The following is a 26,667-nucleotide window of genomic DNA, read 5'->3' as shown; positions in this document are numbered from 1 at the left end:
GTTGCTGGCACGAAGAGCAACGGACTTCTACCGATCCTTGGATCGTAGCAACGTTGGGTTGTTCGGTGCGTCTGGGGTTATTGGGACAGTTTCTAGAGGTGGATCGAGCGTGTCCTGGGAGACCGCAAGAAACACAGGAGATGGGTGATGAGACAATAGCGCTTTCCTCAGCACGTCTCGTATTGTTGGGACAGCTGCGATTCGTTGATCGAGCATGACCTGGCAGGTCACACGAAGCACAGAAAATGGTTGAAGACGACATTGGGGAAAAAGCGATTGAGCTTGAGGAAATGGAATAAAGAAAGGAATTGGACCTAGATAATAAAACAATACAGCGTGGTTTAACTAAACAAATCATATAATAACACGGTCCGCTCATGCATAAAAGGAAGTGCAGATCATGAGCAACTCCAAGTGACCGGTTTTTACAACACGTAAATCATGTGATCTATTTTGTTTTAGCCAATCAGCAGCCTTAAAAACATTTATTATCCAATCAACAACGCCAAATTAGCGGACAATAAAAGTGACTGCGAACTAAAATTCAAACATTTTAATAAGGTTGAGATAAATACAGAAAACCTGATGATCAGAATCGATGCATTTCTTAGGAAGCATCGAAGCTAAATATGCCTTGCTTTCCGCAAATGGCAAGTCAGAAATACACTTCAGGAAAGACGCCCTGCTCTTGTTTTCTATCACCGTGCATACTCAATCGTCCAATCCTTCGCTCCTTTCATTCACAAAGCAGTGTATTCGTTAACTTCCTCTGTGCACCCAGAATTTTTCTGTAGGCTGCATTTACAGTATCTTACCGTAGGTTATGTTGAAAATGTGAAATATTGAACAGATGAGATGCCTGAGTAAACAATTGGTACTGTAGAAGGTTAATTAGGAAGTACCTCATCATAATAATTGCTCATTTTCTTTTCCTTCCTGTAAGATATTGTGCCTTGCTATTTTGATTTCATTATTGTACGAAACGGTTCTTTACGCTGACATGGTTAAAGCTTTGAACATGGAGTTACTGTCGCATAACGAAATGCAACAACTTACAAGACATGCTACGTTTTCTAAAAAATAATTCGGAATTTATCGATAGATTTTCAAGGGGGGACTGTACAAGAAAAACAAGTGAAATCAAAGAAATAAATGGGTAAGAGAAAAGAAACAAAACAAAAACATAAACAGTTAGAGAGATATAGATTTTCATAAAAGAAAAAATAGGACGACGCCGGAACTAGGGACGGACCAGTTTATACAGCCTTGGATTCGGCCTTGAGTTCAGCCTTGAGGTCTTCGGGCATGGGGCTCACAGGTAAGCCCTTTCTCTTCTTCAAGATATTGCTAATAAAGAATTCACCGGCCTTATAACTTGATCGGACCAAGGGACCGCTGGCAACGTACTTGAAGCCCATTTCCATGCCCTTGTCTTCCCAGTACTTGAACTTCTCGGGGGTCACATATTCATGAACCTTCATATGACGCTTCGTAGGTCGCATGTATTGACCCAGTGTGACACAATCCACATTGTGATTTCGAAGTTCCTGCAGAGCATGCAAGACCTCTTCATCAGTTTCTCCACAACCCAACATGATGGAAGACTTGGTAATCAAATCAGGTCGGGTGTCTTTGGCGTGCTTCAATACACTAAGCGACTGGCGGAATCCAGCTCGTCGATCACGAACATAAGGTGTCAAAGCTTCGACGGTTTCGATGTTGTGAGCATACACATCCAATCCAGATAACGCCACGTTCTCCACTTGCTTCAGATCGCCACCAAAGTCACCGGTAAGACATTCCACCAAAAGATGAGGAGCCCTATAGAGAGTAGTCACAGCCACCATTAGCGTTTCCCTTTAAGCCTGTACCAAATGTATTCTCTCTTACTTTTGTTTGATCTTGCGGATCGTTTCAGCGAAATGGTTGGAACCACCGTCAGGTAAATCATCACGATCCACACTGGTCAACACGACATAGTCAAGACCCCAGCGTTTCAAAGCCTCAGCAGTATGTTCGGGTTCATGAGGATCCAATGCTTTGGGAGCACGGTTGGTCTTGACGGAACAGAAACGACAACCTCGGGTACATTCATCACCCATCAACATGATGGTAGCTGTGGCCGTTTGATGTTCACCACCTAAAAAGAAGCGATAAGATCAGCCAAAGAACAGGGTGCTCTTTCCTGTTTGGAAAATAACGATTCAACATACCACCCCAGCAATCGCTCATGTTGGGACAACGAGCTTCTTCACATACTGTGTGAAGTTTCAAACCACGCAAGTCCTTCTTGATCTTGGTGAAATTGTCACCGGCTGGAATACTCGTCTTGAGCCAATCAGGTAAGCGGGGCTGCTTCCTAAATATACCGCATTTGGGAAGTTTACAAAAGGAAAAATATAGTGGCCACCTTGTCAGAAACTTTTTTTTCATACTTAAAATTCGACTTTCACAATACTTACAATTTGGTGGTTTTCACTTTCTTTCCGGGAACCACAGTTTCTCTCAATTCCATGGCTTCTTCAGGCGACAGTTTGCCGGCAAATCCGGGATTCACAAAATCGTCCAAAGCAGCTGCATCCTCGGCCGCGAGCTTGGCCTTGAGCTCAGAGAGTCTTGATTTGGCTTCCGAAGGTCCATTGACAGCCGTAGCATGGGTACGAAGTTGATGGGTCTATCATCAAAATTTTATAGAGAAAAGAGAACGGTAAGACCATCAAGTGCGGTGTGTCACTTCAGGTTCTACTGGGAATGCTTACCAAAGCAGCGGCAGGTTTGACGTAGAACAAGGACCGTTGAGCGGCTCTCTGGGAGAGGAGCACAGTCGAACGATGCAAAGACATGAGTGTATAGGAAGGAAAGAGACGGGGAGAAACGGTTTGAAAAAGAGAAGAATGGGGACTTTTGAAAAAGGAAAAAAAAATGGATCCCTCCACATATTATAAAGTCTTAAACTGTGACCGTTCTTCCACCGATTCAAACTTGACGGTTCCAAAAAAAAAAATTAAAAGCCAACGCGTTTCCCGGTTTGTACACACTTTGAATATGGCCAGCAGTGTGTTCAAGCAGCTATTGGAAGAATCCAAACAGCTTGTGTCGCCCGAAGACACTTCTCAATTACCCGTTATCGACCGTGGACTTGATCTTATTGATATTGAAACACAGCAATTAGCAAATGCAACCAAAGCAGACGATCGCAGCAATGTCAAGGGGTACCTAACACCATATCAACAAGTCTGCCGGAATTAGTCCTGCTCACCCCGTCTTGTTTGTGATAGAGAGTACTTTTTAGCCTACAATGGAATTCATAGTCAGAAAATTGAAGACGCATTGAAGGCTTTGGATGCAACAGCTGCTTTTGAACCTGTCGATGTAGTGCGAGTCGGTGATATTGATGTAAGCGCAGTAAAACTCATCGATCATTGTTCACTGCGATTGACCATTGGACCCTTATCTTGCCACAGAAATATTTGCGACAAACTCACGATAAAACCGTCATGGATACCATCGACCAGAACCGACGTCATGTAAGCGACAGCCTAAAACGCTCGACTATTAATGAATAGGCAAATGGCTTAACCCAGAAAATTCGATAGACCGAAAACGATTTCCGGACACTTGTCAATCAAACGATGAATATCGACTGGAAAACAACTCAACGAACCATTCTCGAGGAATGGGATCAACAGCAGCATAATCGAGCATTTGGTAGTTTCGGAACATCTACAGTAAGAATCAAGCGACGATACGGTCCTGCTTACTTGAATTCATCATTATTTACGCACATTATGATCTGCATTCTAGTCTAATATCATTTCGGAATCATCGCGCCAACGCATTCCCGGATACGCCAAAGTAGTCACCGAATTAAACAATAACCGACGCAACGACCGGCCGTATCTCATTATTGACGCATTAAGTAAAGCAACAACGCAGGCTAATCCATCCTCGGTAGGGTTGTTTGGAAGCAAAAAGTCGGAAGGAGCAACCTGTTGATCTTATGTTAATCTAGGAGAGTCACCGAATGGCCGATATTTATAATTTACTGAAAAAAGTGGCGGGCGAAACCAAAGAGGGAACTGAGCATCACGACAAGTGGAAAGCCAATGCGCCCTATCACAGCCCTGAAGCGGCGCAGTTCCGACAACACCTCCTTACAAAAACAAAGACATGGCTTGAAGAACAGTAAGTTGCATGCAACCATCTCGGATTTAACAAATCCATGTTTGACCATCATCTTCCGCCAGGTATCAGCAACATATTGAAAATGCGCTATTAAAGCATGCTGAAAAGGCACGTATTGGCGGGTTTCCGTCTGTCATTCGCCGTATCCAAGCTTTTGTAGCCATTAAATTCGCCAACACGAGCGGATGGATCAATCCGAATTTGGAGGTACGCTTATTGCTTCCGTGCATGGGTCACATACACCTTTTTTTTTTCTTTTTTTTATATCTGACACGGCACTGGCTTTCTGTTAGATTCAACTAGGCATGCCCATTTGGGCTTTCACTTATTGTCTGCTACGTACGGGTCACGCAAAAGAAGCGTTGGAATTTGCAAGAGATTACCCGGCTGCATTTGATTCCTCGGATCCCATGTTTTATCAATACCTCAAAGAATATGTTACCGCTCCCGACAATAGGTACTACTTTGTGTACCCTTGCCTATGTCACACAACCTCACTTATTCCCCCAAAACGATAGTTTAAGCAGAGACTCTCAACGAGCGATTCATTCCGACTATCAACGTATTGTCTATGGTGAAATTCCCACGGATCCATACAAACAAGCCGTCTATAAAATCATTGGCCGTTGTGAGTTAAGTAAAAAGACAATCCCCCAGGTCATTACCACCACCGAAGATTACATTTGGTTGCAGGTAAAGCTCTCAAATTAAGTCAAACCTTCGTCGACGCAGCGAATTCATCCTTTATGTTTGTCAATTTTCTAGTTATGTCTTGTGCGTGAAAATGAAACAACATCCGACTATGGAAACGAGCATTACAACCTGTTGTCATTGCAGAAATCAATAAAAGAGTCTGGTGTGGAGAAATTCGATCCTCACAAGAGCAATCCCTGGCTTTACGTTACTGTCCTGCTGCTCACCTTGCAATATGAACGAGTAAGTGTTTTTTTTTCTTGTTCTGCCCGACGATGTGTCTGATGGATTGAATGAATGATAAAAAGGCCATCCACTACTTGTATACGCATGAAAAATATCGTGTGGAAACGGTTCATCTCGCCATTGCATGTGCCTATTATCAACTCTTGCGAATCCCCAAAGAACCTATTATAGCCAGCGTGGAGATGTGTAAGTGAGAAAAAGTAAGAGACTCTGGGGGTTCTCGTCCTCACATTTAATTCTGGTCTGTAGTAATTGTACACGATGATGAATACGTTGGTTTCAACTTTGCTCGACTGATTCATCAATACATCCGAGCCTACTTGGCAGAGAATGTGGACCATTCTCTCCAGTACCTGTACTTGCTGTCATTATACGCATCAGATCATGGGTACAACACTACCGAAATGCTCTCCCTTTGTCACACCTATATCTGCGAACTCGTATTAAAAACGAAGGATTGGACGGCAATTGTAGGCACAAAGTCAGTGGAGCACGGACGCAAGGTAGGTCGCCTAGAGTGCGAAATACTTGATTTAGGAGCATCCATTGATAAAATCTGAATCAGCCTGGCTTGATTGACCCGTACAAGAAACTTGTTGGTGTGCACAATGAAAAGGAATACATCCAAAATATCCTTTTACCAGCAGCGAGAGGCTGTACGCAGAAAGGACGATGGAACGATGCCATCTTTTTGTATGAAATGAGCAAAGTAAGTACAAAGAAACACCCTATTGACTGGATATGCTAACAATGTGTGGTGGACTAGGAATACAATCGCGCCATCACCATCTTGATGAAGCAATTAGGCGATGCTTTGCAACAGAGTCTCGCGCCTATTGAAACCTCACAAAAGATGATGACAACCAGTCAAAATCAGCAGCTGATCACGCAATCTTTAAATACATTGAAGCATTACGAGCATGAGCAGCATATCAGCTCCATTCTGGAAGAAAACAAAAAGACGGCCATTCGTACGCTGATACAGTTGTTGAGAGCCCATGCGGCGTACGCAGAGGATCGGCATGAAATCGCTCTAGAGGTAAGCGTGTTTTCACCGAACCTAAGCATGCGGCATAGACTGTGATAAGCTCAATGATTTTTGCCTGTTAGTTTATTTGTCAAACCCAAATCATTCCTTTCCAGGACAACTATGGTGCCATTCAGAAAGCCGCGATACACTTTGAACAGCTTGACAACGCTGTCAGCAAAAATATACCAGCGCTTCTTGTCATGGTGATGGAGGCTCTGTACAAGATATGGAGTCAATGTACAAGTATTCAACCTCGTGCAGCTTGGCCAACTCAAGTAAGGAGCTGGGGGTCTTGATCATTTCTCATCATAAAAAATCGGGTTATTTAACGTGGTGTTCATATTTTTAGGTGATTGCGGGTTTGGAAGAAAATATGCGAGCTGTACTTGCATTTGTTGGTATGATTCAGTACATCATGCCGGCAGATACCATGATTCGTCTCAACAGGTAAGCTTGGGTTTTTTTGGTTGAAAACCTTATCCATGTTTTATCTGACGATTTTTTTCTTTACGTCTTTCACTGCAGAATGGAAGTAATGATAGCCAATGTTAAAAAGTCATAGAACCGTCGGTTCAGCGGTGGTGTATCACCGTACCAATGCTTTCCGTTCCAGTGATGATATCATGCGGATCTACAATACATTTGTTTCTCCTGTAATAAAATAATGTCGAGATCAACGCATCCAAACGTACTATCAGATTTCCAACAGGTGACTTTTTTTTTCTGTTCTCTCTGTCGATAAGCCGTACTAGTATGGCCGAAACCGGTTGGCATGATCAGCCAGATTAGGTCGCAATACTCTCACGTGCTTAATCTGGCGTCTGTTGGTGGGGAGTTATTTTCAATTCCCTTTCTTTTTCATGGAGAATCCCTATATTGGTGATGGATTGGCCATATTTCGATGGGCTCCCAACGAGACCAATGTTAATTCGTGCAATTCAGTCCACTTGGTACGACGTTGCTATTTTTGGAATCCGAAACCACCTGACACATGTCATAACGGACAAACCCGACTCATCTTCATTTAAACTCCGAATGTTTTCTTTGTATAAAACCAACTGAGCAGCTGAACACTGGCCTTCTTTCTCATACGAAAAAGACTCGATTTTATCCAAGCGGACCAGAAAAAAAAATCAAAAAGATGGCGTTTATTCAAGCAGACATGGACCCTTTTTTCTTGCGAGAACACCATCTTCAGCTCAGCCAAAGTTGCAATAGTTTGTCGTCACAGTCGTCAGAATCGACGTTGAGTACGATTGACACGACGAGCAGTACCACGAGCACCATGACAAGTACCAGCCGTGACCTGAATTCCAAACCGGTCAAGAAGGAAAGAAGAGATACAACGCTGAAAAAGTTCTTGAAGGCCGTTTCCTCCACCGAAGGCTCATGTCGTTCCAGGACAGACAGCCTCAACCGGCTCGTCTCTTTCCATCTGTAAATCCCATTGCCATCTTACGTACTATGTCCACCATCATTCTGTTTAATTTCCGCACCCTGATTGTATATATAGCTTCTTTCATGTTTCTTTCACACTTATAATCTTCTTTTGCTGTACAATAACAAGCAACCATTGGCAGACTCGTATGCAGTCACTGAATCAACAGAATCGCGTTTTCTTTTTTTATGTTCTTGTTCTTAAGTATGGATGTATGTCTGTAACGGTGCTCCTGAATTACTGAGTATCTTTTTCTGTCGCACCATCGGATGCGGGGTAGTGCCTATGATATAATGGGTTGTAGGGATATTCACCGATCCCGATGGACTAGAGCGCGAGCGAATTCCCCGTTTGGCTCTAAAGTCGTCTGGACTTCGGCTTTTTCCGGAATCTGTAGGAATGGCTGGGTTTGGCGTCACGTCCAGTCATACGGACGCGGTTTGTTCATTCCCATAAACTTAAAAAAAAACCAAGAAAATAGGCCTCTTTCATTTTTGCGGGGTAATCTCGTCACGAACAAGAAAATAAGGTTTCTTCATACATCATCACTTACTCATAAGTGGGTATTTCTACTGCTGACTCGGCCGGAAATCCACGGCTGCTCTTTTGTCATACTCCAATCGAACTTTCTAGCCTTTACTGTACTCCTTCTGGTACGTATGCCCTGGTTACCCTGTTTACAGTGTACTTTTTGCTCCGAACCATGATTTACGTTGAACAAAGAAAAACACAGCGGATGTTAATTGCGGTGTTGGGCAAGACCAAATTTTTGGAACCTTCAATACTGCATGCAGCAGCAACCAGGTGACATGCAATATTCCGTACTATTCCATCATGCCACAGCAACAGTGACTTCTTACTATATTCATATTATTCTGGTGCGGGATGAATGCCATGTTACATCTTTGCCGAGGATAGAAAACGGCTGAATTTTCAATATAATGGTAAAGCCCTACCCCGCGGCATTCGCGGAATCATAAATTTTGAGAGCGTCGGAACGTGTCGTTGAAACAAATAAGATCGTGGTCACTTTGAGGAAACCCAGCATTCAGAAACGTAAGAAATAAGTGTTATTTTGGAAAACATGAAGTTGCAAATAAAGAAAAGAGGGAATTAGCATATAAGATACACATAAGAGAACAAAGGACGGAGAAAGAAAAAGGAAATATGGTACTTCCATCGTAAAGTAAAGAACAATGGAGTGGTTAAGAGGCTGGTGTGGCGGTTTGCTTTTCTTCCGCAATTGGATCTTGCTTAGGGACCATGGAGATGGCGGGACTGGACGAAGCGCTGCTTTTCTGCGACGATGATAACGATTGCGTACGCATTCGATTCATCGCTTTTACGGCTCTGACAGCACTCTTAAAGGTTCGTTTCGCGTTGAAGTTTTCACGAACCGTGGTCAAGATATCAATATCAGTAGCTTCATGGCCCGTCATCCATTTGTCCTTCAAAGCCTCGGTGGCGGTAGGGCGTTTGGAGGGATCGAGATCAAGCAAACGACGAATAAAGTCCTTGGCTACAATTGCAAAACAACGATGAGTGGGCATGATCACAAGATTTTTCCCTTTTGATTTTCATTGTTTTTACCATCTTGGGAGATATTTCGCCAGTATCTCTCGTGGAATTCGAACCGAGCGTGAGTGATCTCATCTAAAAGCTCCACTTGATCTTCGGCTTGGAAAGGCTGATAACCACATAAACTGTCCACCAGCATTAATTCAGGGATTTTTTTACATCAACCAAAAAGAAATCTAATCATGGTACTTACACTGTATACGTGATGACACTGTATAAAACAAAGGTGAGTGATACTGTAAATCCGCGGACGCACAAAATATGAAAATTGTCAACTTTACCCCATGGCCCACATATCCACCGCCGATCCGTAACCTTTGCGAAGTAAAACCTCGGGAGCTGTAAAAATTACAGCATGAGAATTACATGCAGCCCTTCAACAAAAATCACTGCATCTTGCTTACCAACATAACCAGGTGATCCGCATACGGTTTCCAGGGCCGAGACCTCATTTCCCGATTTGGCAATACTATTACGTTCAATTTCTTTTAGTATCCATGCTCTTTTCTTGCCACGAACGTAAAAAATAAAGTAAGTGTAAAATAGATACCCAAAATCGCAAATGACAAGATCTGCATCCGAATCTCGATTTTTGAAGAGCAAATTTTCGGGCTTCATATCTAGCTCAGCACTTGAGTTACACCCGAACTTTGTTTTCGAAAAAAGAGAATGGCTTGCGCCTTGGCTTCTCTTCTCCGCTTACCTCGATGGACGATATTGTGGGCATGGAGATATTCCAAACCAGTGAGAACGGATCGAATGATACCAACAGCATCTTTTTCAGAAAATTTGCCCCGTTCGAACAACCGCTCAAAAAGCTCTCCACCTGTCGCCCTAGCCCATCAAATTAACTTTAGTACCACACGTACGACCCATCATCCATGTGAAGAAAACATACAATTCAAATACCAGATAGAATTTGTCTCTGCAAGGAAAAAAAATAACAAGCCTCTTATTAATATTTGGGCTGGACGAATCACTATGACATTGGAACCATCATTTTACCGGGATTCAAACCAATCGTAAAATCCAATGACATTGGGATGATTAAGTCCTTGCAACACCTTCATTTCGGCATGGACCATATCAAAGTGACCTTTGACATTCTTCTTGGGAATCACTTTGATGGCGACATCTTTATTGTCTGAAATGCGAGAAGCATGTTTCACCGAGCCAAAAGAACCGCTTCCTATTTTACGATCGGTGAGAATGGGAGGGGCGAAACCAAAACCAGGGCGATCAAGAAGGTCAAACCTAAAACGTCTTTAAAGAGATATTGTTTTTTCTTTTCATAGGATTCTGGTTGTTGCACACCGCCGTGCACCATGGTATCAATGGCTTTTAGAAATTGCATTCTTGGCACTATGTTTGGGCAAAGAAGGAGGTTCAATTGAAAAAGAACAAGAAATCCGAACAGAAAAATGGTGCCTAAATCGGCACAGCGCGCCTTGAATATGCGCAAACTCCGTCTTCATTTTTTTTTTTCTTATCTCGTGATGCAGATCACTGTTCCACACAGTGTGGCTTAACATCATACAGCCCCATTTGTCTTCCGCCCTCCGCTTTTTTACAAAAGAAAACTAATACAGTACAGTGAAGATATAGACAAACAACATTTTGACGACAATGGTGTGCCAGGACATCATCCAGATTTAAACACTGTCCAGTACACGCCCGCGTAGTGATTTTCTTATTACCGAGTAACGGTTTCAAAGCAGATCAGACTTACCATGCAATAATAAAACAATAATAAAAGCTTATCCAACGAATATCGCTATTCGTACTCAACCGCGTAGGGCCAAGTTTTCCATTTTGTGGAAAATTCTTCAATGCCAACGGCATTATAACGGCAACAGCCACATAATAACTTGTTGGACTCACAAAACACCATGCTCTTTCTGCAGTAGACGGATTTGTGCTGTTCAAAACAGTTGGATTCCCATGCTGATATTGAGCTGACGGATTTTGGTTACGTAGCAACATACCAAAACTCCAAGGGGAGAGACCAGCATACTATATAATCGGGCCTGGATATAAGGGATGATGTTGTGATTGACACTTAGTGGAGTGGATCCATTACCGTCGCTTCACGAAGGTGTTACAGTACTTTTACTTTATTTGAACTGTTATATCCGAAAGTAAAATAAGAGGAAAAAGTAAGAACCAAGCAATAGTGTGAAACAGAAACTCGTTCTCTTTTATTCTTAGTTTGTGATTGTCATAATCCATGAGACTTATGATTGTATAGGAACTACAGTATTCGATGAATGTCTGAGACTGTATAGCAGAATGAGTGTACCGTAAAATGGCGATTAGGTCTAGCAAGAGAAACCTCTCCCCCCAAAAAAAGGGCGCTTGATGGGAATAGTAACTTCGTATAAAATATGTTTATACTGTAATTGGCTTCATCATAAACAATATCTTCATCATGGACAATTTCTTCCAGTTTGGGACATGGAAGACGAATGACGGTCAGAGGCGCTCGAATGTCGTTTGGCTTAAACCACACCCTCCTTGGGGGTTGGTCATCGTGGTCGTTTTTTGTTATTTGCGGTCCCGGTTTGCTCAAGGAAACAGTTCCGAACGCAAAGAATAGAAACACTTAGAGCCACAGTGACATCATAAGAGTAATTATTGGGTTATTGAGCATAGAGCCATGAAACGTACCCTATAAAGGATAGTCCTTCCGCGCGATCAAGCACTCGCAATACTTTGCCGTAGTATTGCGGCTTTGCGGTGATGTCGTTATTCGGGGCTCCGTTATCCTTATTGCCCAATGCCTCTCTGGCTGAAGCGTTGGTAAGTTTCCATTGCCGCTTTTGGTCTCTTTCCATTCGCCTTCGCCAAACAGAATTCACGTTTAGTAACTTGACGCCACCATATCATCGTTCAGGGACGCCAAAAACGTGACAAATCGACCTCCAGCATCCTTAAAGTACGCCGAAGCGGACGGTGCAAACAAGATAAAAGTTATATGCTTGATGAAGCGACGGTAGGGGATTCACTTCACTAAGTATTAACCACGGTATTATTCCTTATATCAAGACCATACTATACAGTATGTTGGTCTCTCCTCTTGAAGCTTCGCTACGTTGCTACGTAACTAAAATCCGTAAATGTTGCTACCAAACCATGCAAAACTCCATCACGAATTGGGGTTTTCTGAATGCATGAAGCATTTCAAGTTCCGCAAAGGCAAAGAAAAAAAGGGGACATGTTGGCTTACGGAAATGGCGCACATCTCCAAAAGTCGAACACGCGACATTTGTGCCAGACAATCCACGCGCAAACCACATCCTATGCAATGCACTCGGTAGGTACCCATTTTCGAAATATAAGCTTAAAGGGCTATGATTGCCATATATAGTTTTTCCCAGCTTCGCGCCTGTATCCTGTATAGTTTATACCTTGCAACATCCATGAAGTAAAAAAGTGCACCTTGGTTCGAATGTTGGGTTATAAAATGCTCTAATGCATTTAGAAGTACCTCAGTGGGACTCGCAGTACAAACTTCTTTCTTTGAAAGAGCAACTGTGATACAAGGGAAATAAAAGCTGTAGAACCGGATAGCGCTGATCCTATGTTCATAATCGACTGCTGTGTAAAAAACCCACTTGGAGTAACTTCCAGCTGGTAGAAATTGTGCATAGTATACAATATAGCCATGGGAAAGAGAGGCTTGCGAGGAATTACTGAAGATCGTACTTTCAGGATGGGGTTACTATTAAGCAAATTTTTAGTTGCATTACAACAATGGAAAATGATGTCATGATGCAAATGTGTTTTTCAGGGCCACGTCAAGGGGCGAAAATTGAGTGAATCAAAAAGAGCCATAATACAAAGTAGAAAATATGATAAATTTTTAATTTGCGTTGAGAAATCATCGGATAACAGTGTATAACAAAGATTGGCTGTCAAGTAATTTCTGGATGATAAAAAAAATAATAAAAATGGCTTGCAGATAGGATTTAAGTTGTGTGCGTTCTAGATTTTCGAACGACGGTGCCAATTCGAAGCTTCAAGACAAATTAAAGTCGCAAGAAATGCCAGGGTTGAAAATGAAATTTTAGCTGGCTATAAAGGACATGAATAGGCTTTTTTTTTAAATACCTTGTCAAATTCTACATACCCACACCATGTCGTTATCAATGATGTCTTGTTTTTCTTGTATATATGTATTTATTATCATCTTCTTTGTACATCTTGGGTACGCTTATAAAGCCATTGAAATCGTGAACGAATGCCCGCATTTTCTGCACGTCGGACATCAAACCAACGGAGAGGACCGTGGTAGCATTATTCCATTGGAAATCGGCGAGACCTTTCAATTGCCCATTGAAACGGGATGGGCGGGTCGGATATGGGCCCGTGAATCGTGTGATTTACACAGCTGCGATACCGCCGGGGCCAGTAATCCAGCTTCACTGGCCGAATTCAAGATGAACGGGGCCCACGACATGGATTACTATGACGTGTCATTTGTCGATGGATACAATTTGCCTATTCGCATCGAACCGGATATGCCGGAAGAAGAGGCAGCATGGGACGACCCGAAATATTGTCGGTCTTTACTATGCATGAATCTGCCAGATTGTCCTGCCGATTTAAGATCGTACGATCTCTCGGGTCGTTTTGTCGCCTGTGAGAGCGCCTGTTCACGGTATCAAGCCGATGAATACTGTTGTACGGGCGAATACAACAGCCCGGACGTCTGTACCACCAACCATTTTGCCACAGCCATCAAATCTGCGTGTCCTGACACATACAGCTATGCATATGACGACGAAACAAGTTTATTCGGTTGTAAAACTAAAACTTATAAAGTGATCTTTTGTCCCCACTAAAATAACAATACCACCACCTGTAATTGTACGCACAATAAAAAAATTTCTCATTGTCTTTATATCACATCTTAAGGGTAACAATAGTAGCGAAACATCAATGTTAAGATTCATGCGATGTGGTGTCATTCCGTCAAAAAATGGGGTGCCAAACGCCGATTCGCAAACGTGGTACATGCGCTTTTTTTTCTCAAATCAATAATATTCAATCGTGATGGTAAAACATCTTTTAATCTTTTATCAGCGTTGGGTCCGATAAAATGTCGATGTTGACCCAATTCATTGATTCATTAGTATTCGGCGCAGTGATTGGACGATTCACAAAGTAAATGCATGTCATATATGCATGCTGAACTTTTTTTTCCTGGTTGGCATGCTGCCTTTTTTGTCACGTGCTTCATGACATGCAAGCCGTTGGCGATGCATCATGTTGTCACCATTGCTCTATAAACAGAAAATCAGGCACCGTGCTCACTTGCTCTGAAACCGATCCCTGCTTGCTCCCTATTGTCCATAAAACATATATTCATCTTGTGGGAAACAAAAAAAGAGGAGTGGACTGTATTTTTTTTGCTTTGGAATGAATAAAAATGCAAGATAAACTGAGATAGGCAGCGGTGGAAAAAATAGTATTTGAGAGAGAGTATGAATGCAAAAGTTGAATTTGGATGATGAGGAAAGGTGTACAAAAGGTGCAAAGTGATCGTCTAGCTTTCATCCATTTCCTCGCCCTCGACATCTTCTTCCTCCACGACATCATCGTCGCGTGGCAGCGTTTCGAGAATGTGAAACAACATCCCCTCCAAATCCTCTTCGCTAAATCGTTCCTCACATTCTTCGATCAACTAACAAAAAGAGTGTGTTAGTTCAGCGTCTTATCATGATCTCAACACCCTGATCGTCCGGTATTTCCTTACCAAGTAGATCTCTACGGCGCTTTTGGGTCGTAAATTCAAGATTTGCAGACGTTCAGCTCGTGTTAAGTCGTACTTTTGGAAAGCTTCGAGAAATCGCTTAATCTGTGCGGGTGTTTGCGTACTGCATGGGACATTGTTGAGATATTCTGTCAACTGAAAAAAAAAAAGAGATCTCCGTGTTATTTGCATTGTCATCGGGTTGAGTTATGCTATTGGATCTCACCTCGAATTGAATGGTACGCAAATGTTCCGGGTATTCAATATTGGGGTTTTCCAGCTGTTGAGCTTTCTGTATATTCTGTTGTTCGTTTAAAAGGCTGAGCACTTCATAATTGCTCAGTAGGGCCGCACGCGCCTTCTTTAACTGCATTCGAGAACTTTGTTGGGAAAACCCTGTCATGAACAAATGCGGACGAACAATTTTTCTGTTGGACTTCGCCGTCACAAACGTCCATTATTTTAATTTTCTGCGGTATCATTGGAGCAGAGCAAAGATGCTGGAATAACCGTCTCTTTTATAACCGAGTCTTTTTGTCTACTAGAATGGTCTGCAATATGTAAATTGGCAGTAGTGCTGTCTCTAGAATTTTTATCAAATGCAAGCTAAAAAAAGATATTGCTAGGAAATTGTTGTGGAAGATGGTGAGGGTTGCCTGATATTCTACTAATGATTTTAAAAGCATACAAACATCAGATAAGAAAATAGAATAAAAAAAAATTGTTATTTACAAAATTCGATGAATTGTCTAAAAGATAGAATTATGCTTTTCCTTGTTCATCCAAGATGATTTGTCGGGTACTTTGTAGTACCTTGATTTCCGCTTGAACCTGATCTTCTGTTATCTCTTGACTGACTACTTTCACCGTCGCTTCTTCCGGTTTATCCTCGTTCTCGCTCGTCTTTTCAGATTCGCGCAAGGCTTTGTAAATCTCTTTCTTGGCAACATACACTTTCGGTATCAGGTAAGCGTGGGTGCGGAATAAAAGTCTCGTCGACTGAAATAACGCTCCGTTGGCCAGGTTAAACCGTTCCCGAGGCGGATCAAGCGAATCATCCAATGCAGCAATCGCACGATCTATTACTTGGACGGCAGCAGGTGCAGGAGGACGACTCCTGTAAACATAACAATAAAAAAAAGGAATCAGTCATCGGCGCTCAAGAAGATTGAAAATGATCCACTTACTGCATCAGTGTACTCAGAGTTTCGCGCGGACGTCCATACATGTTGGTCATTTCTGCATTGCCATAGATGAATCGGAAGGGAGGGGCCGATCGCTGAGATAGAAGGATCATCCATTAATTACGTGAGCAAACGACAAGGTAGCAAAATGATATACTTACTACCAAGCGTGGTCGTTTGGATTTCCACAGATCTTGCAAAACCTGAGCGCTAATGGGAGGTTTTTCAAATACAGGACAACCCGACGCTTTCCAGATGATCTGTCGTCCTCAATATATCAGTAATCGAATGATCCCTGCCTGCATATGACATAAGTTCCCGGCTTACCCAGTTTCTTTCATGACGAAGTATCGTCAATACGATTTCAGTGTACATTTTTCCGTGGGGTTTAATTGCTTTCAAAAGCGATATCATGGTCGTTTTCATCTCTTCCACCCAAGCCATCTACAGGTAGCACTTTTAGTGTTCTGGGATAGATGAACCTAAAAGTAAAACGTTTCAAACCTGATCATCTTCCAGTGTAAATGTGGGTTGAACAAGCGATTGTTTAGCGGTCGCGCCTCGTGCTGATAATAAACTTTGCGTCGCTTCTTTCTCCTCCTTAGTAAATCCAGACAGATACTGAAAAAGGATAAGAAATTGCACCATCACATTACGGCGGAATCGGGCGTCTTCAATCTAAATACCAATATTCCATCGCATCAGCAATCCTAATCTGCACAGTAACATGGGTCATTTTTTGCGCACCTCCAGCTCCAGCAGCTTTCGACTACTCAGTAATCGGGGAAATTGATAATCGCGATTAATCTCTTTCAACATTTGTTCGGCTGTATCCATGCTTTCATCATCGATATCAGGTATACGCTCTCGTTTCTGGCTCACGCTGAAGGCTTCTTTGCTATTGCCTGCCCCCGAAATCGCTTCTTCCCGCTTGGCAATGTCTTGAAATTTATGCAAAATGGCATCCGCTCCCTACCATTATCCAAGGTGTAAAAATTAATATTCCATCAATACCTCTCATCTATCAATTCTCTATTTTAATTACCTTTTGCAGTTCTTTAAAGTTATCACCCTGGAAAATCGTGGGAGGATTGGAAAAATACTTTCGTATGGACCAAAATAATTTGTAGAATTCTTTCTGATCGTCTTATTGAATGCAAGACAGGAAAAGATAAAGGCAAACCATTGGATTAAGTATGACGCGGATGACACATTTGCGTAATAGTTCTCACCTGTCATTGTAGTGTCGGCATCCACTTCTTCGTCACTGTCGAAACGCACAACCTCGGTATTGAAATCACCGCGTAAATTGACACCTAGTAGATAGGAAAAACAAATGGAAGGTCAGATAACCAGGAAGAGAGCTGAGAAGATTCGCATTTTTGAAATGCTCTCTGTTACCTGATCGTTCACCCAAAGGAAATGAATTGGCAAGAAACATGAGAATGCGACCGCAAAAAACGGTGTTTTTTTCTTTGGATAAGCGACGAAGCATCTCATTACACATGCGCAACAAAATAAGCCCCTTTCCTCGTCCAGGCACCATATTCTACAAAGGCAGTAACGCAATAACGACAAAACATGAGATATAGTGTGCGCTTGTCTAGATAAAAATTGGCCACTTTAACTTACCACTGTGAGTTGATTCTTTCGTTTCTCAACATAACTGAATAAATGCTCGCAGCCGCTGATGGTGTGAATATCCAATAACTCCTCGATGAGCGTCAGTGGTACGACGGTGTCGACATAATCTACCGTTGGGCGTCAATCATTTTCCAATCAGCAGAAGCAATCTTTCCACCAATCTACCTGCTTCGGATATAGCAAGAATAGTGTCCAAGCAATCAAACACTTGGTGGTAACGCTCTTTGTCTGACTCGGGTAAGCGTACCTATGTTGGCCAATAAAACGAACAGTCAGGCAGGGCATTCAGAAACGGATCAAAAGATGAAAAGGAAAAACAAAACGTACAATAACATCAAGCAATTTGCGACGAAAAGCCAACTCGAGAGCATTTCTACGCCAATCGAATTTGCCTTCAGGTATTGTCACGTTCAAACGGTTGGTTGGACCGTTCACAGGCGCAATATGAGTTTGGACAAACGTGGCAATATTGGCAGACGGGACACTCTCGACATTTGCTGTCGCTCTGTAGCTGCTGGCCTCTTGTATAAATTGGGTGAGTGCCTTTTCAATGTCGGCTTGATATTGCTCTGATTTCGACATGACAATTGGCGTTAACTATATTGTCACTGGCAAACCGTGCTTTCTGATGCATGGCCGATTGGGCTCCGAATCAACAAGTGTGACTAGTAATTTCTTAGGGGGGAAAACCGATCTGAATTTCCTACAAATGGGGCAGAAAAAAAAAGATATGCAAGTTCAGTAATCGGCCATCGCATGTTTGGACACACGGTTCATTAAAAAATAAGCAATGACGGTAGATGACTCTGCAATTGTCAGCCAAGTCAAAGTAGGTTGAGAAAAAAAAAAGAAAAAAAGACGACAATATAGGACAGCGTTGGGATGGATCGTTAATGCTTAGATATTATGCAGGCCTTGGGAGTTGTCCCTTTGACAGAATTAACCGCGACACAGCAAGCCGACGTTTACGGGATTGTCAAGATGCTTAAACCAGCGAGACAATGTGCGAATGGCAGACGAGGTACAGCGCGATTTGTGTAAAAGAAAGGGAAAAAAGCCATAGCAAGTTTTCCGCAGCTGACACCGTGTTTTATGCAAGATTGGCAATTGACGTTTCAAGTCATTGATCCATCGATTCAACCGCAATCCAAGATATCGCACATTACCAGCAACCTGTTTTACGAAAGTCAGGATTGGCTACCCGCAATTCAAGGTCCAGGTGATATTGTGATTTGCAAAAATGTCGTGGTACGAGCACCAAGCTTCAATTGGACAGTGAGGGAATTGGGGTTTTGACGTGCGTGTTTTTTCTTGATCCTCAGCTTCGTCCGTTCAACGGTACAGTTCAAGTGCAGAAAATAGCAAATCGGTCAACGTTTATTGTGGTTGATCCCGACACCTTGAAGCAGCGTCCCAATGCGGCCTACGCAATTACGCCGACAGAGAATGACTGGAAAATGATCCGACTATATCAACAATGGGCAAAAGACCGCAAAGCGACCGACCGACCGTTGCCGACCATGAATATGCCTTCCCAACCAAAGATTACGCACCTTCGAACGGATGAACTGCAACCTAATTATTTTCCCTATTTTGACTACGTTGGCCAGGTAAACTGCAAATATGTATCCGAGGAAACATTTGTCAGGGTCCTCATCAAGATATCCATTAGGTTGTGGCTGTGAATCTGCAGGGTCCTTGCATGGTGTTTCTTCTTACCGACTACACCGAGAATCCTCAGCCGATGGACGATGAAGACCTTCCAACGGGCGTGGATGCTCGGCTTCTGGTCCAATGTACATTGTGGGATGAAAACGTCCGACAATGCCCTGCGTTTCAACATGGCGATTTCATCCACCTGAGGAACTGTAAAGTCAAACAGAGCGCCTATGGCCAACTTGAACTCGCCGTGCATGGCGAAAAGAATCTGCAAAGAAAATTCAGAAAAGTCTTCAAACTTGATCCCGCGGACCCACTCCTCGCCCAACTGCAAACGTAAGTATTCTGTCGTCAAGAATCAAATAAAGCACGCAAATCATTGATTCAGGAACGTTTTGTCTAGTCGTCGCGAAGCATATGAGGCGAACAAGCGTCAAAAACGGCGAAAAGTCAACTCGATTCATGAAATTACCGTGGGAGTTGTACGCACCGGTATGTTTCTTGTCCGATTGTACCTTCTGGCCATGTGAAAACAAAAGTGCATTGTTGGGCTCAAATAACTTTATTGCAGTGCATAAACATCAAACCATGAATTATTCTTCCAATCAGACGGTCATGCACACGGACGAGGTATAGTGTCAAATGGACATGCCAAAAAAAAAAGACCATGTTGCTGTGTATTCACGTCTTTACAGCTTCCGAAAAAGTGGAAAATTAGAGCCTATCTTACAGATTATCATCCCTCCAATGCCAAGGATTGGGTCGTCAAATGGTGTTCACGATGTGATCGATCGTAAGTTTCGTTTGATTTTATCAGGGGGTTCAAAAACATTTAAAGGATTTCTTGGCTGGTGACTATAGATATGGCCAAAGCAGTACAACCGTGTGCGAATTCTGTAAAAGTGGATCATTGCAATACACGTATTCCGCATGTTTGCTGGCCCAAGATGCACAAGGAGTCAAGATCCCCATTTACTGTTACGGGAAAGATACTGTGAGTCATTCATGGATATCTCTAGAAACAACTTTTTTTGGCTAATTTCTTTTTCGATACAGATCTCCATGTTTCCAGACATGCCGCCTTGCGAGTAAGTATGGGATAAAATTTACGCGAATCACTTTTCTACACAGAAATCGGTCTAACAAAAAGTGATATTGGGTAGCCCCGAGTCCGACGCAATTTCTACTCTAAATCGACGCTTAAAGTACATCACGTCGCCGAACAATCCGGTATATTTGGATATTGGGATCAAAGGGTATAAAACAATCCACGGACGGCGATTCCGAATTTGCGATACCGAGTTTCTTTTCGATGAATAAGTTCTCAAAGCTTCACACTCTCACATTTCACTGTAAATTTGTATACATTTTGCCCTAGTAAATAATCTGCATTGCTCCATTTGAACATGGTACACGTTTATGACAAGTGCATATTTTTGGCGGGCAGCATCAAGGTTTCAGTAGCAATAACCTTGCCCAGTACATCGTATGCTTCTATGTAGACATTGGACTGCGTGGAGGCATCGATTTCCATGCCCGATAGTCGATACATGCTAGTAAATGCGGTTCCCAAGAAAAACCGGTTTACTCCATAATAAATAGCTACAAAGCCAATTCCTGGTAGGTTGTTGTCCGTATCGGCGGTGAAAAGGGTGTCCCATGCAATGGTTCCCGAAAAGTGAGATGCGTCTTGCCAACGGACCTCTTCCCAACGTAAATTCGTTAGTACGTTGAGATGTTCTTGCTTGGACAGTGGAGCCACACCCAAGTAACCAATTCGCATCAGATCGAGACCGGATTCTTTCAATTCGCTTGTATCAAAGGCTACGCTGAGACCCAAGTGTTTTACCGTCAACCGGGTCGCTGCACCGGATAAGGCCGGCCGGGACAGATTGATGGTTAGTACCGTCCATCCGTTATCGACCGTAATCGACTCTTTCTGCCACTGAGATTCGTTTGCTTGGAAACTGAGGCCATCTAGCGAGAATTCGCAGTATGGCTGAATTTTCAAACTATTGCTTTGTGCCAATGGTTTGTAAATCAGCTGGATGGAGCATCCTTCACTGATATCGATTGCCAATTGATACAATGGGATGTTATAATGAATGGTACCATCATGTGGATATTGGCCCGGTTGGGCAAGATCCCTCGTTAAGCGCAACAATAAACAGGTGCCACCGATGTACGCGTCAGTATCGCTCATGGAACATCCTAAAGCTGTACTGGACTCCTTATCGGCAAACGGTGTTCGGTAGTTGACGTTTGGAAGAATGCCTTGATGCGACAACTGTGACCACGGTGATGCCATAACTTGCTGTGAACGAACGTAACCGTTAGCAGACAAGGCCATACCTTTTGCAAATTTCAGTACACACTCACATTTCCGTTCAGGTAAAAAGCGCTACCGTAGCCTCGATCAAACCACGTAGCGAAAGACGTTCCTTGAGGAATACGTGCGGTCACACCAAAAGCTTCAGCGATGCCTTTTTTCCTATATCAATTTCTGAGACTTACTTCCCCCCTTAACGACCTATCAGATCCATACATTTTTTCATCAGGCTTTGGCGACGGAGGATCCTCCGGTTTTTCGGGCTTCTCTGGCTTTTTGGGTTCTTCTGGATAGGCGTCTTGCGGGCCACCCAACCAAAATAATTCCTCCAATTTGTCGAACTGCTGTTTTTCAAAGAACTCGTATGTCCATGCTGGGGCAAACAGAGCCGATGATGTACCGGCAAGGCTGGCAACTTCAACAGCCTAATGGTACATCAAGTTAATAAGCGACCTGCAGTGAACAGCAGCTACACTTACATTGGCTGAACGGAATCCGCCTCCGCCAAATGTATGCCGTCCCCACACATCCGTACCGAAATACACATCCGCTCCATTGCGACCTATATCATAATCATAGCATTACGCCGAAAAAGGTAAATACAACAACAATAATGAAAAAGAGAGCCGCTGTTATATGACCTCTACGTTCCGCCAGCCGGACCGATTCATCCGGATACGACTCCTAAGTAAATCCATTATGAGCATCTCATATACCATGAAAATAGCAAATTCACCTTCCACCAGTAATTCAAAAATATACCATCGCAAGCTTCGAAGAAGGGTTCGTTCAGAGGGGTCAATCGGTTTTGCCAGTCCACCTCTCCGACCATGGTCAAACTATCGTACCACAAGACCACCGATCCCGGAATCTCTGCATGCATTTTTTCGGTGAAGTATTGAATGAATCTGACAAAAGATGTACTGTTAGTATCTGGGTCACTTTTTGATCCGCTGCAGGACACTCTTACAGCACAAAATCCCGCGATTTACAAGGTGGCGGCGTAGGCAACATATAAAAGGGCACTTCAATATTCATGAGCCACCCATCAAACTTGTAGTATTTAGCCACTTCCACTAAGATATGTCCATAAGCCAGCGATTCACCCGAGTACAAGTTGTCATCTGCAAATATAAAGGGGAAATGAACTCACCCAGTTTGTCTGCGAAAAAAGGACTCCATAAACGCATCGGATCATCCGCGTCTTCGAAAAGTGCGGGCGGGCCGTGCAGCAACTTCTCAAGTTCAGATTCGGCGTCGCCTTCCACAATTAGGGTGCCCAGCATCTTGACCCCGTTTCGGTGACACGTATTAGTCCAGTTGACGGGAGGGATAGCCACACGACTGTGAGAGAAACTAACCACGGACGAAACATCGATCAGACCAAGTTACTCCTCCAAACAAAGTGCAATATTAGAAGCCACTCACTAGATAAAGGTATCGACATAGTGCAAATATTGACTGTTGTATATAGTTTGATAGTTACTGCCTTGAATGTACAAGTCTTCCTTGTAGCCTAAGGTGGATGGTCATGACAAGATTCCCAGTGGGCTCCACGGCGCGATGGACGCGACATGCCTAATTTACCTCCAGCCATATCGTGAGCCACGAGCAATCGGGGTCCGGACTGATTTACACGAGGTTGTAATGGCACTGTTGCAACGTTGAACGCATCGTTTTTGCCCGGTTGCCAGTTCTTTAGTTCTTCAAAAGACTGCAGCGGCTGAGACCGCGGTTGATCGGGTTCAAAGGTGTCGGGCACAGGACGTGAAGGCATGGTAAAAGGACTGTGAACGAAAAAAAAAAGCCCAGTGAGAAAAGGATGGCACTGGAAATATAAGGGGCGATGCCAACTGTATAGTTACACAATGGCATGTAATTGTTCCCGCATGACGCCGAGATGCATACATTGGCGATTGCGTGCATGAGCATCACTGTCTTTTTCGATATCTATATTTGATTGTCGACCAGATCACAGATTTTTAATCGCATGCAAGTCAACGCACGTATAGTGGTGCAATTCATATGGATCTATGCAGACCCTGTGGAGTGACTATTGAATTGACGGTTCATCTGCAGACATAGATTGCATTCGGGTTGGAGGATAGCTGATGAACTGTGCTATTGTATCAACGCAAGATCTCCAGCATATTCAAAGGTCGAATGAATGATGATAACCAAAAAGTTGTCCTTTGTAGCAGCAAATACTTTAATGAACTGTGTTTCTTATTTTTTGGTTTTCTATACAACTAGTTTGGTTTCTAAAAAATTATGGAGATGCGGGTTTAAAATCGTTTCGACATTCTGTTCTTTGCTTCCTTTTCCTTTTGATCTAACAGCTGCTTGCGTCTAAATAAACCGTCTTTGGCGGCGCTGGAGATCACCTTGGCGATCAACTCTACACCGCGGATGGAATCGTCGTTGGCTGGAATGGGATAGGCCACCAAGCGAGGATCGTAGTCGGTGTCGGTGATGGCAATGATAGGAATGTTGTGCAACTGAGCTTCGGCAATAGCGATTTTGTTTTCAAGAGGATTTAACAACACGATTAAATCGGGTTTGAACGTTTTCGAAGGACGACCAGGATTCTCAGGATCAGGAGTGGCATGACGACCAAGAACCTGGAAACGGTTGGTCAGTGTACCTGGGATCCATTTCGAGGAAACCTGGAAACCTTCGCAATGTCGTGCAGCGTCAATGGTGAGATCCTGGAAACCAGGACGGGTGCCAATGAACAGAATGGTGCCACCACGGGTAGCAATTTCTCTCGTCACATTGCATGCTCTTCGTAAGTACACCAAAGTGTGTTCGAGGTTGATGATGCTGATGCCTTCACGGGTACCAAAAATAAACGGAAGCGTCGAAGGTTCCCACAGACTCGTCGAGTGACCGAGATGAAGACCCGCCGCCATTAATTTCGCAATGGTAAGGTTATATTGAGTGATGGGTTCGGTAGCCTCTTGGACAGCACGTCGAATAGGTGTTTTGATAGCCTCGGCCGGTGGCACTGAACAGCAACAAAATAAGACATAAACGCATGAGTCTAAGGAAGTTATTTCGTTGGAGTAATAGATTACAAGCACCACTTACCCAGCGATTCCAGGGTGGGTTTGTTATCGGAAGTTGTGGAGGCTTCAGGAGCGGCTCTCCATGCTGTAGTTGACAGGTTTCGAGTGCATTCTATGAAGAGAAAAAAAGTCAGGACCACCAGAGTCGATGACTGATTCACAAAAAAAAAAAAGGACAACGTACGCTGTGAAATAGTCAAGAAACGCCCGCGGGAACCCGCCAAGGCTTTATAAATCGCTCGTGAAGTCATTGTTCAAAACGACGGTGGGCTGTTTGGCACAAGGGGACCAAGTGGTTAGGGGGGGATAAGGATTTTTTGGCAAGTCCAAAAATTGCACGTCACAAAATTTGGGCAAGCATTTAGGCTGTGCGGGGGAAGGCCGCTCCTGGACCGCACGCCGGACCGGAGCCAGAATTTCCCGATCGTTGTACATCAATGAAGCCGAGCCACCGAAGCCAAGGTTCGCTCTCTTTTACCAGACATATCCTTCAAAGGTAAGCTGCAGCAGTAAAAGCATAGCCAAGGGCAGGGGGAGAAGGATAGATGAATGGAAGGATGCAATCGATGCTTCGAAAGTATCTATCAATCTCGGCACGGATGGATGCATGGATCGCACCAACGATGAATCATCGCAGAACGTCTCGCCACCCGCCATTTTGTGTTCGATATCGTATTTGTGTTCGTTCGTGCGCCATTCATTGTCTATCCTGGAACCCATAAAACCCAAGACTTGGTTATTTTATATTTATTTTTTACTCACCTCTGTTTTTTCTTTCCTTTATTGTTTCTCTTTGGGTGCTTTTGTAGGGTTGAATTGCCATGGGTGGTAAGGATCGGTAGCATTGATAAATGCTTTCCATGCCAAAAGATTTATAGTGTTCAATATAACTAATCTCTACTTTTAATAGCTTACAAATATCTCGAGGAGCTTTACAAGAAGAAGCAGTCGGATGTGTTCCGTTTCTTGCTTCGTGTCAGATGCTGGGAGTTCAGACAAATGAACGTCATTCACCGTGCTTCTCGTCCTTCTCGTCCCGATAAGGCTCGTCGCTTGGGCTACAAGGCCAAGCAAGGCTATGTCATTTACCGCATTCGTGTCCGTCGTGGTGGTCGCAAGAGACCCGTCCACAAGGGTGCTACTTATGGCAAGCCCGTCAACGAGGGTGTGAACCAGCTCAAGTACCAGCGTTCGCTCCGTTCCACCGCCGAAGAGCGTGTCGGTCGCAAGTGTGCCAACCTCCGTGTCTTGAACTCTTACTGGATCAACCAGGATGCTACTTACAAGTACTTTGAAGTCATCCTCGTCGATCCCTCGCACAAGGCCATCCGTCGCGATCCCCGCATCAACTGGATCGTCAACCCCGTCCACAAGCGTCGCGAAGCCCGTGGTCTTACCGCCATCGGCAAGAAGTCTCGTGGCAAGGGCAAGGGTCACTTGTTCACCAAGACCAAGGGTGCCGGTCGTCACTCCAACTGGAAGAGACGCAACACCTTGTCTCTCCGCCGCTACCGTTAAATGTAGAACAAGCCCCTGTGCTTTTTCTTTACAGATTGTATGGAATTTTGTTGTCACTTTGCACGAGATTTTCATAAAATCCTTCGGAAATCCAAACATGCTAGCAGCAACTTGGGACTCTTTTTTAATGATCAAATGGTTGAATGGAAGGGGATAGGATGGGCATGATAAAATGAGTTATTTGTCTTTGTGAGTGTGTAGTATCAATGCCAGCGCGTGCGTTCTTTTTTTTTTTTGACCACGAATGATGGTGCAAAAAAGGTTCTCATTCGTTATTGCCAGAAAACTATGACAGTAGAATGGGGATTCATGTGCGATAGCATTTCATGCATGTGAATAC

General features: G+C 43.5%; 10 protein-coding genes across 10 annotated transcripts; 4 read left to right on the top strand and 6 right to left on the bottom strand.

The window, feature by feature from the left end:
- Positions 1–1,256: 1,256 nt before the first annotated feature.
- On the bottom strand, positions 1,257–2,843 carry BYT42DRAFT_616559 (uncharacterized protein; the record flags this gene model as incomplete). The annotated part of the gene is made up of 5 exons (XM_051572084.1): positions 1,257–1,821; positions 1,891–2,140; positions 2,214–2,359; positions 2,463–2,674; positions 2,760–2,843. 5 exons carry the CDS (start codon positions 2,841–2,843, stop codon positions 1,257–1,259), a joined length of 1,257 nt encoding a protein of 418 aa, XP_051420474.1.
- A 143-nt stretch (positions 2,844–2,986) lies between these two features.
- BYT42DRAFT_537182 (Nup93/Nic96-domain-containing protein) lies at positions 2,987–6,921 on the top strand. The gene is made up of 17 exons (XM_051565499.1): positions 2,987–3,212; positions 3,279–3,396; positions 3,465–3,527; positions 3,597–3,728; positions 3,805–3,951; positions 4,013–4,185; positions 4,248–4,392; positions 4,479–4,642; positions 4,704–4,878; positions 4,951–5,121; positions 5,187–5,310; positions 5,374–5,627; positions 5,690–5,833; positions 5,891–6,163; positions 6,235–6,429; positions 6,504–6,601; positions 6,680–6,921. The coding sequence occupies exons 1-17, from the start codon at positions 3,046–3,048 to the stop codon at positions 6,714–6,716; spliced, it is 2,580 nt and encodes an 859-aa protein (XP_051420473.1). The 5' UTR covers positions 2,987–3,045; the 3' UTR covers positions 6,717–6,921.
- A 1,731-nt stretch (positions 6,922–8,652) lies between these two features.
- Positions 8,653–10,640, bottom strand: BYT42DRAFT_580354 (kinase-like domain-containing protein). The gene is made up of 10 exons (XM_051569495.1): positions 10,425–10,640; positions 10,176–10,359; positions 10,069–10,095; positions 9,874–10,004; positions 9,721–9,790; positions 9,575–9,639; positions 9,452–9,509; positions 9,364–9,381; positions 9,183–9,295; positions 8,653–9,111 (listed from the first exon to the last, which is right to left on the bottom strand). Exons 1-10 carry the CDS (start codon positions 10,522–10,524, stop codon positions 8,798–8,800), a joined length of 1,080 nt encoding a protein of 359 aa, XP_051420472.1. The 5' UTR covers positions 10,525–10,640; the 3' UTR covers positions 8,653–8,797.
- A 2,703-nt stretch (positions 10,641–13,343) lies between these two features.
- BYT42DRAFT_595008 (thaumatin) lies at positions 13,344–14,014 on the top strand (the record flags this gene model as incomplete). The annotated part of the gene is given in 2 exon segments (XM_051570814.1): positions 13,344–13,377; positions 13,392–14,014. The coding sequence occupies 2 exon segments, from the start codon at positions 13,344–13,346 to the stop codon at positions 14,012–14,014; spliced, it is 657 nt and encodes a 218-aa protein (XP_051420471.1).
- Positions 14,015–14,718: 704 nt separating this feature from the next.
- Positions 14,719–15,298, bottom strand: BYT42DRAFT_595007 (HRDC-like protein; the record flags this gene model as incomplete). The annotated part of the gene is made up of 3 exons (XM_051570813.1): positions 14,719–14,856; positions 14,929–15,081; positions 15,152–15,298. 3 exons carry the CDS (start codon positions 15,296–15,298, stop codon positions 14,719–14,721), a joined length of 438 nt encoding a protein of 145 aa, XP_051420470.1.
- Positions 15,299–15,491: 193 nt separating this feature from the next.
- BYT42DRAFT_580350 (THO complex subunit 1 transcription elongation factor-domain-containing protein) lies at positions 15,492–18,369 on the bottom strand. The gene is made up of 12 exons (XM_051569494.1): positions 18,081–18,369; positions 17,919–18,000; positions 17,742–17,860; positions 17,511–17,658; positions 17,342–17,425; positions 17,155–17,255; positions 16,857–17,081; positions 16,614–16,787; positions 16,437–16,553; positions 16,271–16,369; positions 16,113–16,204; positions 15,492–16,042 (listed from the first exon to the last, which is right to left on the bottom strand). The coding sequence occupies exons 1-12, from the start codon at positions 18,333–18,335 to the stop codon at positions 15,688–15,690; spliced, it is 1,851 nt and encodes a 616-aa protein (XP_051420469.1). The 5' UTR covers positions 18,336–18,369; the 3' UTR covers positions 15,492–15,687.
- A 174-nt stretch (positions 18,370–18,543) lies between these two features.
- BYT42DRAFT_548329 (uncharacterized protein) lies at positions 18,544–20,565 on the top strand (the record flags this gene model as incomplete). Its single annotated transcript, XM_051566008.1, has 11 exons — positions 18,544–18,582; positions 18,666–18,774; positions 18,853–19,001; positions 19,076–19,363; positions 19,426–19,748; positions 19,816–19,904; positions 19,984–20,042; positions 20,108–20,205; positions 20,274–20,406; positions 20,469–20,500; positions 20,544–20,565. The coding sequence occupies 11 exons, from the start codon at positions 18,544–18,546 to the stop codon at positions 20,563–20,565; spliced, it is 1,341 nt and encodes a 446-aa protein (XP_051420468.1).
- A 264-nt stretch (positions 20,566–20,829) lies between these two features.
- Positions 20,830–23,518, bottom strand: BYT42DRAFT_501470 (glycosyl hydrolase family 85-domain-containing protein; the record flags this gene model as incomplete). Its single annotated transcript, XM_051564770.1, has 10 exons — positions 20,830–21,726; positions 21,792–21,903; positions 21,943–22,166; positions 22,221–22,303; positions 22,383–22,425; positions 22,478–22,649; positions 22,712–22,817; positions 22,895–23,097; positions 23,170–23,257; positions 23,329–23,518. 10 exons carry the CDS (start codon positions 23,516–23,518, stop codon positions 20,830–20,832), a joined length of 2,118 nt encoding a protein of 705 aa, XP_051420467.1.
- Positions 23,519–23,928: 410 nt separating this feature from the next.
- Positions 23,929–25,180, bottom strand: BYT42DRAFT_599841 (ribosomal protein S2, flavodoxin-like domain-containing protein). Its single transcript, XM_051570992.1, has 3 exons — positions 24,994–25,180; positions 24,832–24,921; positions 23,929–24,748 (listed from the first exon to the last, which is right to left on the bottom strand). The coding sequence occupies exons 1-3, from the start codon at positions 25,058–25,060 to the stop codon at positions 24,027–24,029; spliced, it is 879 nt and encodes a 292-aa protein (XP_051420466.1). The 5' UTR covers positions 25,061–25,180; the 3' UTR covers positions 23,929–24,026.
- Positions 25,181–25,213: 33 nt separating this feature from the next.
- Positions 25,214–26,559, top strand: BYT42DRAFT_580336 (60S ribosomal protein L15). Its single transcript, XM_051569493.1, has 3 exons — positions 25,214–25,305; positions 25,619–25,637; positions 25,720–26,559. Exons 2-3 carry the CDS (start codon positions 25,631–25,633, stop codon positions 26,325–26,327), a joined length of 615 nt encoding a protein of 204 aa, XP_051420465.1. The 5' UTR covers positions 25,214–25,305; positions 25,619–25,630; the 3' UTR covers positions 26,328–26,559.
- Positions 26,560–26,667: the final 108 nt, after the last annotated feature.

Source organism: Radiomyces spectabilis (assembly GCF_025331425.1).
Source record: "Radiomyces spectabilis strain NRRL 2753 chromosome Unknown BYT42scaffold_11, whole genome shotgun sequence".
NCBI lineage: Eukaryota > Fungi > Mucoromycota > Mucoromycetes > Mucorales > Radiomycetaceae > Radiomyces > Radiomyces spectabilis.
The sequence above is the reverse complement of the archived record's forward strand: the minus strand, read 5'-3'. Positions and strand labels throughout refer to the sequence as shown.

Bases quoted from the DNA above. Each gene is read 5' to 3' on its own strand.
- BYT42DRAFT_537182 (XM_051565499.1), top strand. From the start codon at position 3,046: ATGGCCAGCAGTGTGTTCAAGCAGCTATTGGAAGAATCCAAACAGCTT. The intron at 3,213-3,278 runs GTACCTAACACC...TGTTTGTGATAG, and splicing joins GATCGCAGCAATGTCAAGGG to AGAGTACTTTTTAGCCTACA. The intron at 5,122-5,186 runs GTAAGTGTTTTT...AATGATAAAAAG, and splicing joins TCACCTTGCAATATGAACGA to GCCATCCACTACTTGTATAC.
- BYT42DRAFT_580354 (XM_051569495.1), bottom strand. From the start codon at position 10,524: ATGCAATTTCTAAAAGCCATTGATACCATGGTGCACGGCGGTGTGCAA. The intron at 9,791-9,873 runs GTAAGCGGAGAA...GTGCTGAGCTAG, and splicing joins CCACAATATCGTCCATCGAG to ATATGAAGCCCGAAAATTTG. The intron at 9,510-9,574 runs GTAAGCAAGATG...TAATTTTTACAG, and splicing joins CGGATCACCTGGTTATGTTG to CTCCCGAGGTTTTACTTCGC.
- BYT42DRAFT_580350 (XM_051569494.1), bottom strand. From the start codon at position 18,335: ATGTCGAAATCAGAGCAATATCAAGCCGACATTGAAAAGGCACTCACC. The intron at 17,861-17,918 runs GTAGATTGGTGG...GCCCAACGGTAG, and splicing joins TCTTGCTATATCCGAAGCAG to ATTATGTCGACACCGTCGTA. The intron at 16,043-16,112 runs GTAAGTGGATCA...TTATGTTTACAG, and splicing joins ACTCTGAGTACACTGATGCA to GAGTCGTCCTCCTGCACCTG.
- BYT42DRAFT_599841 (XM_051570992.1), bottom strand. From the start codon at position 25,060: ATGACTTCACGAGCGATTTATAAAGCCTTGGCGGGTTCCCGCGGGCGT. The intron at 24,922-24,993 runs GTACGTTGTCCT...TTCTCTTCATAG, and splicing joins TTTCTTGACTATTTCACAGC to AATGCACTCGAAACCTGTCA. The intron at 24,749-24,831 runs GTAAGTGGTGCT...GTTGCTGTTCAG, and splicing joins ACCCACCCTGGAATCGCTGG to TGCCACCGGCCGAGGCTATC.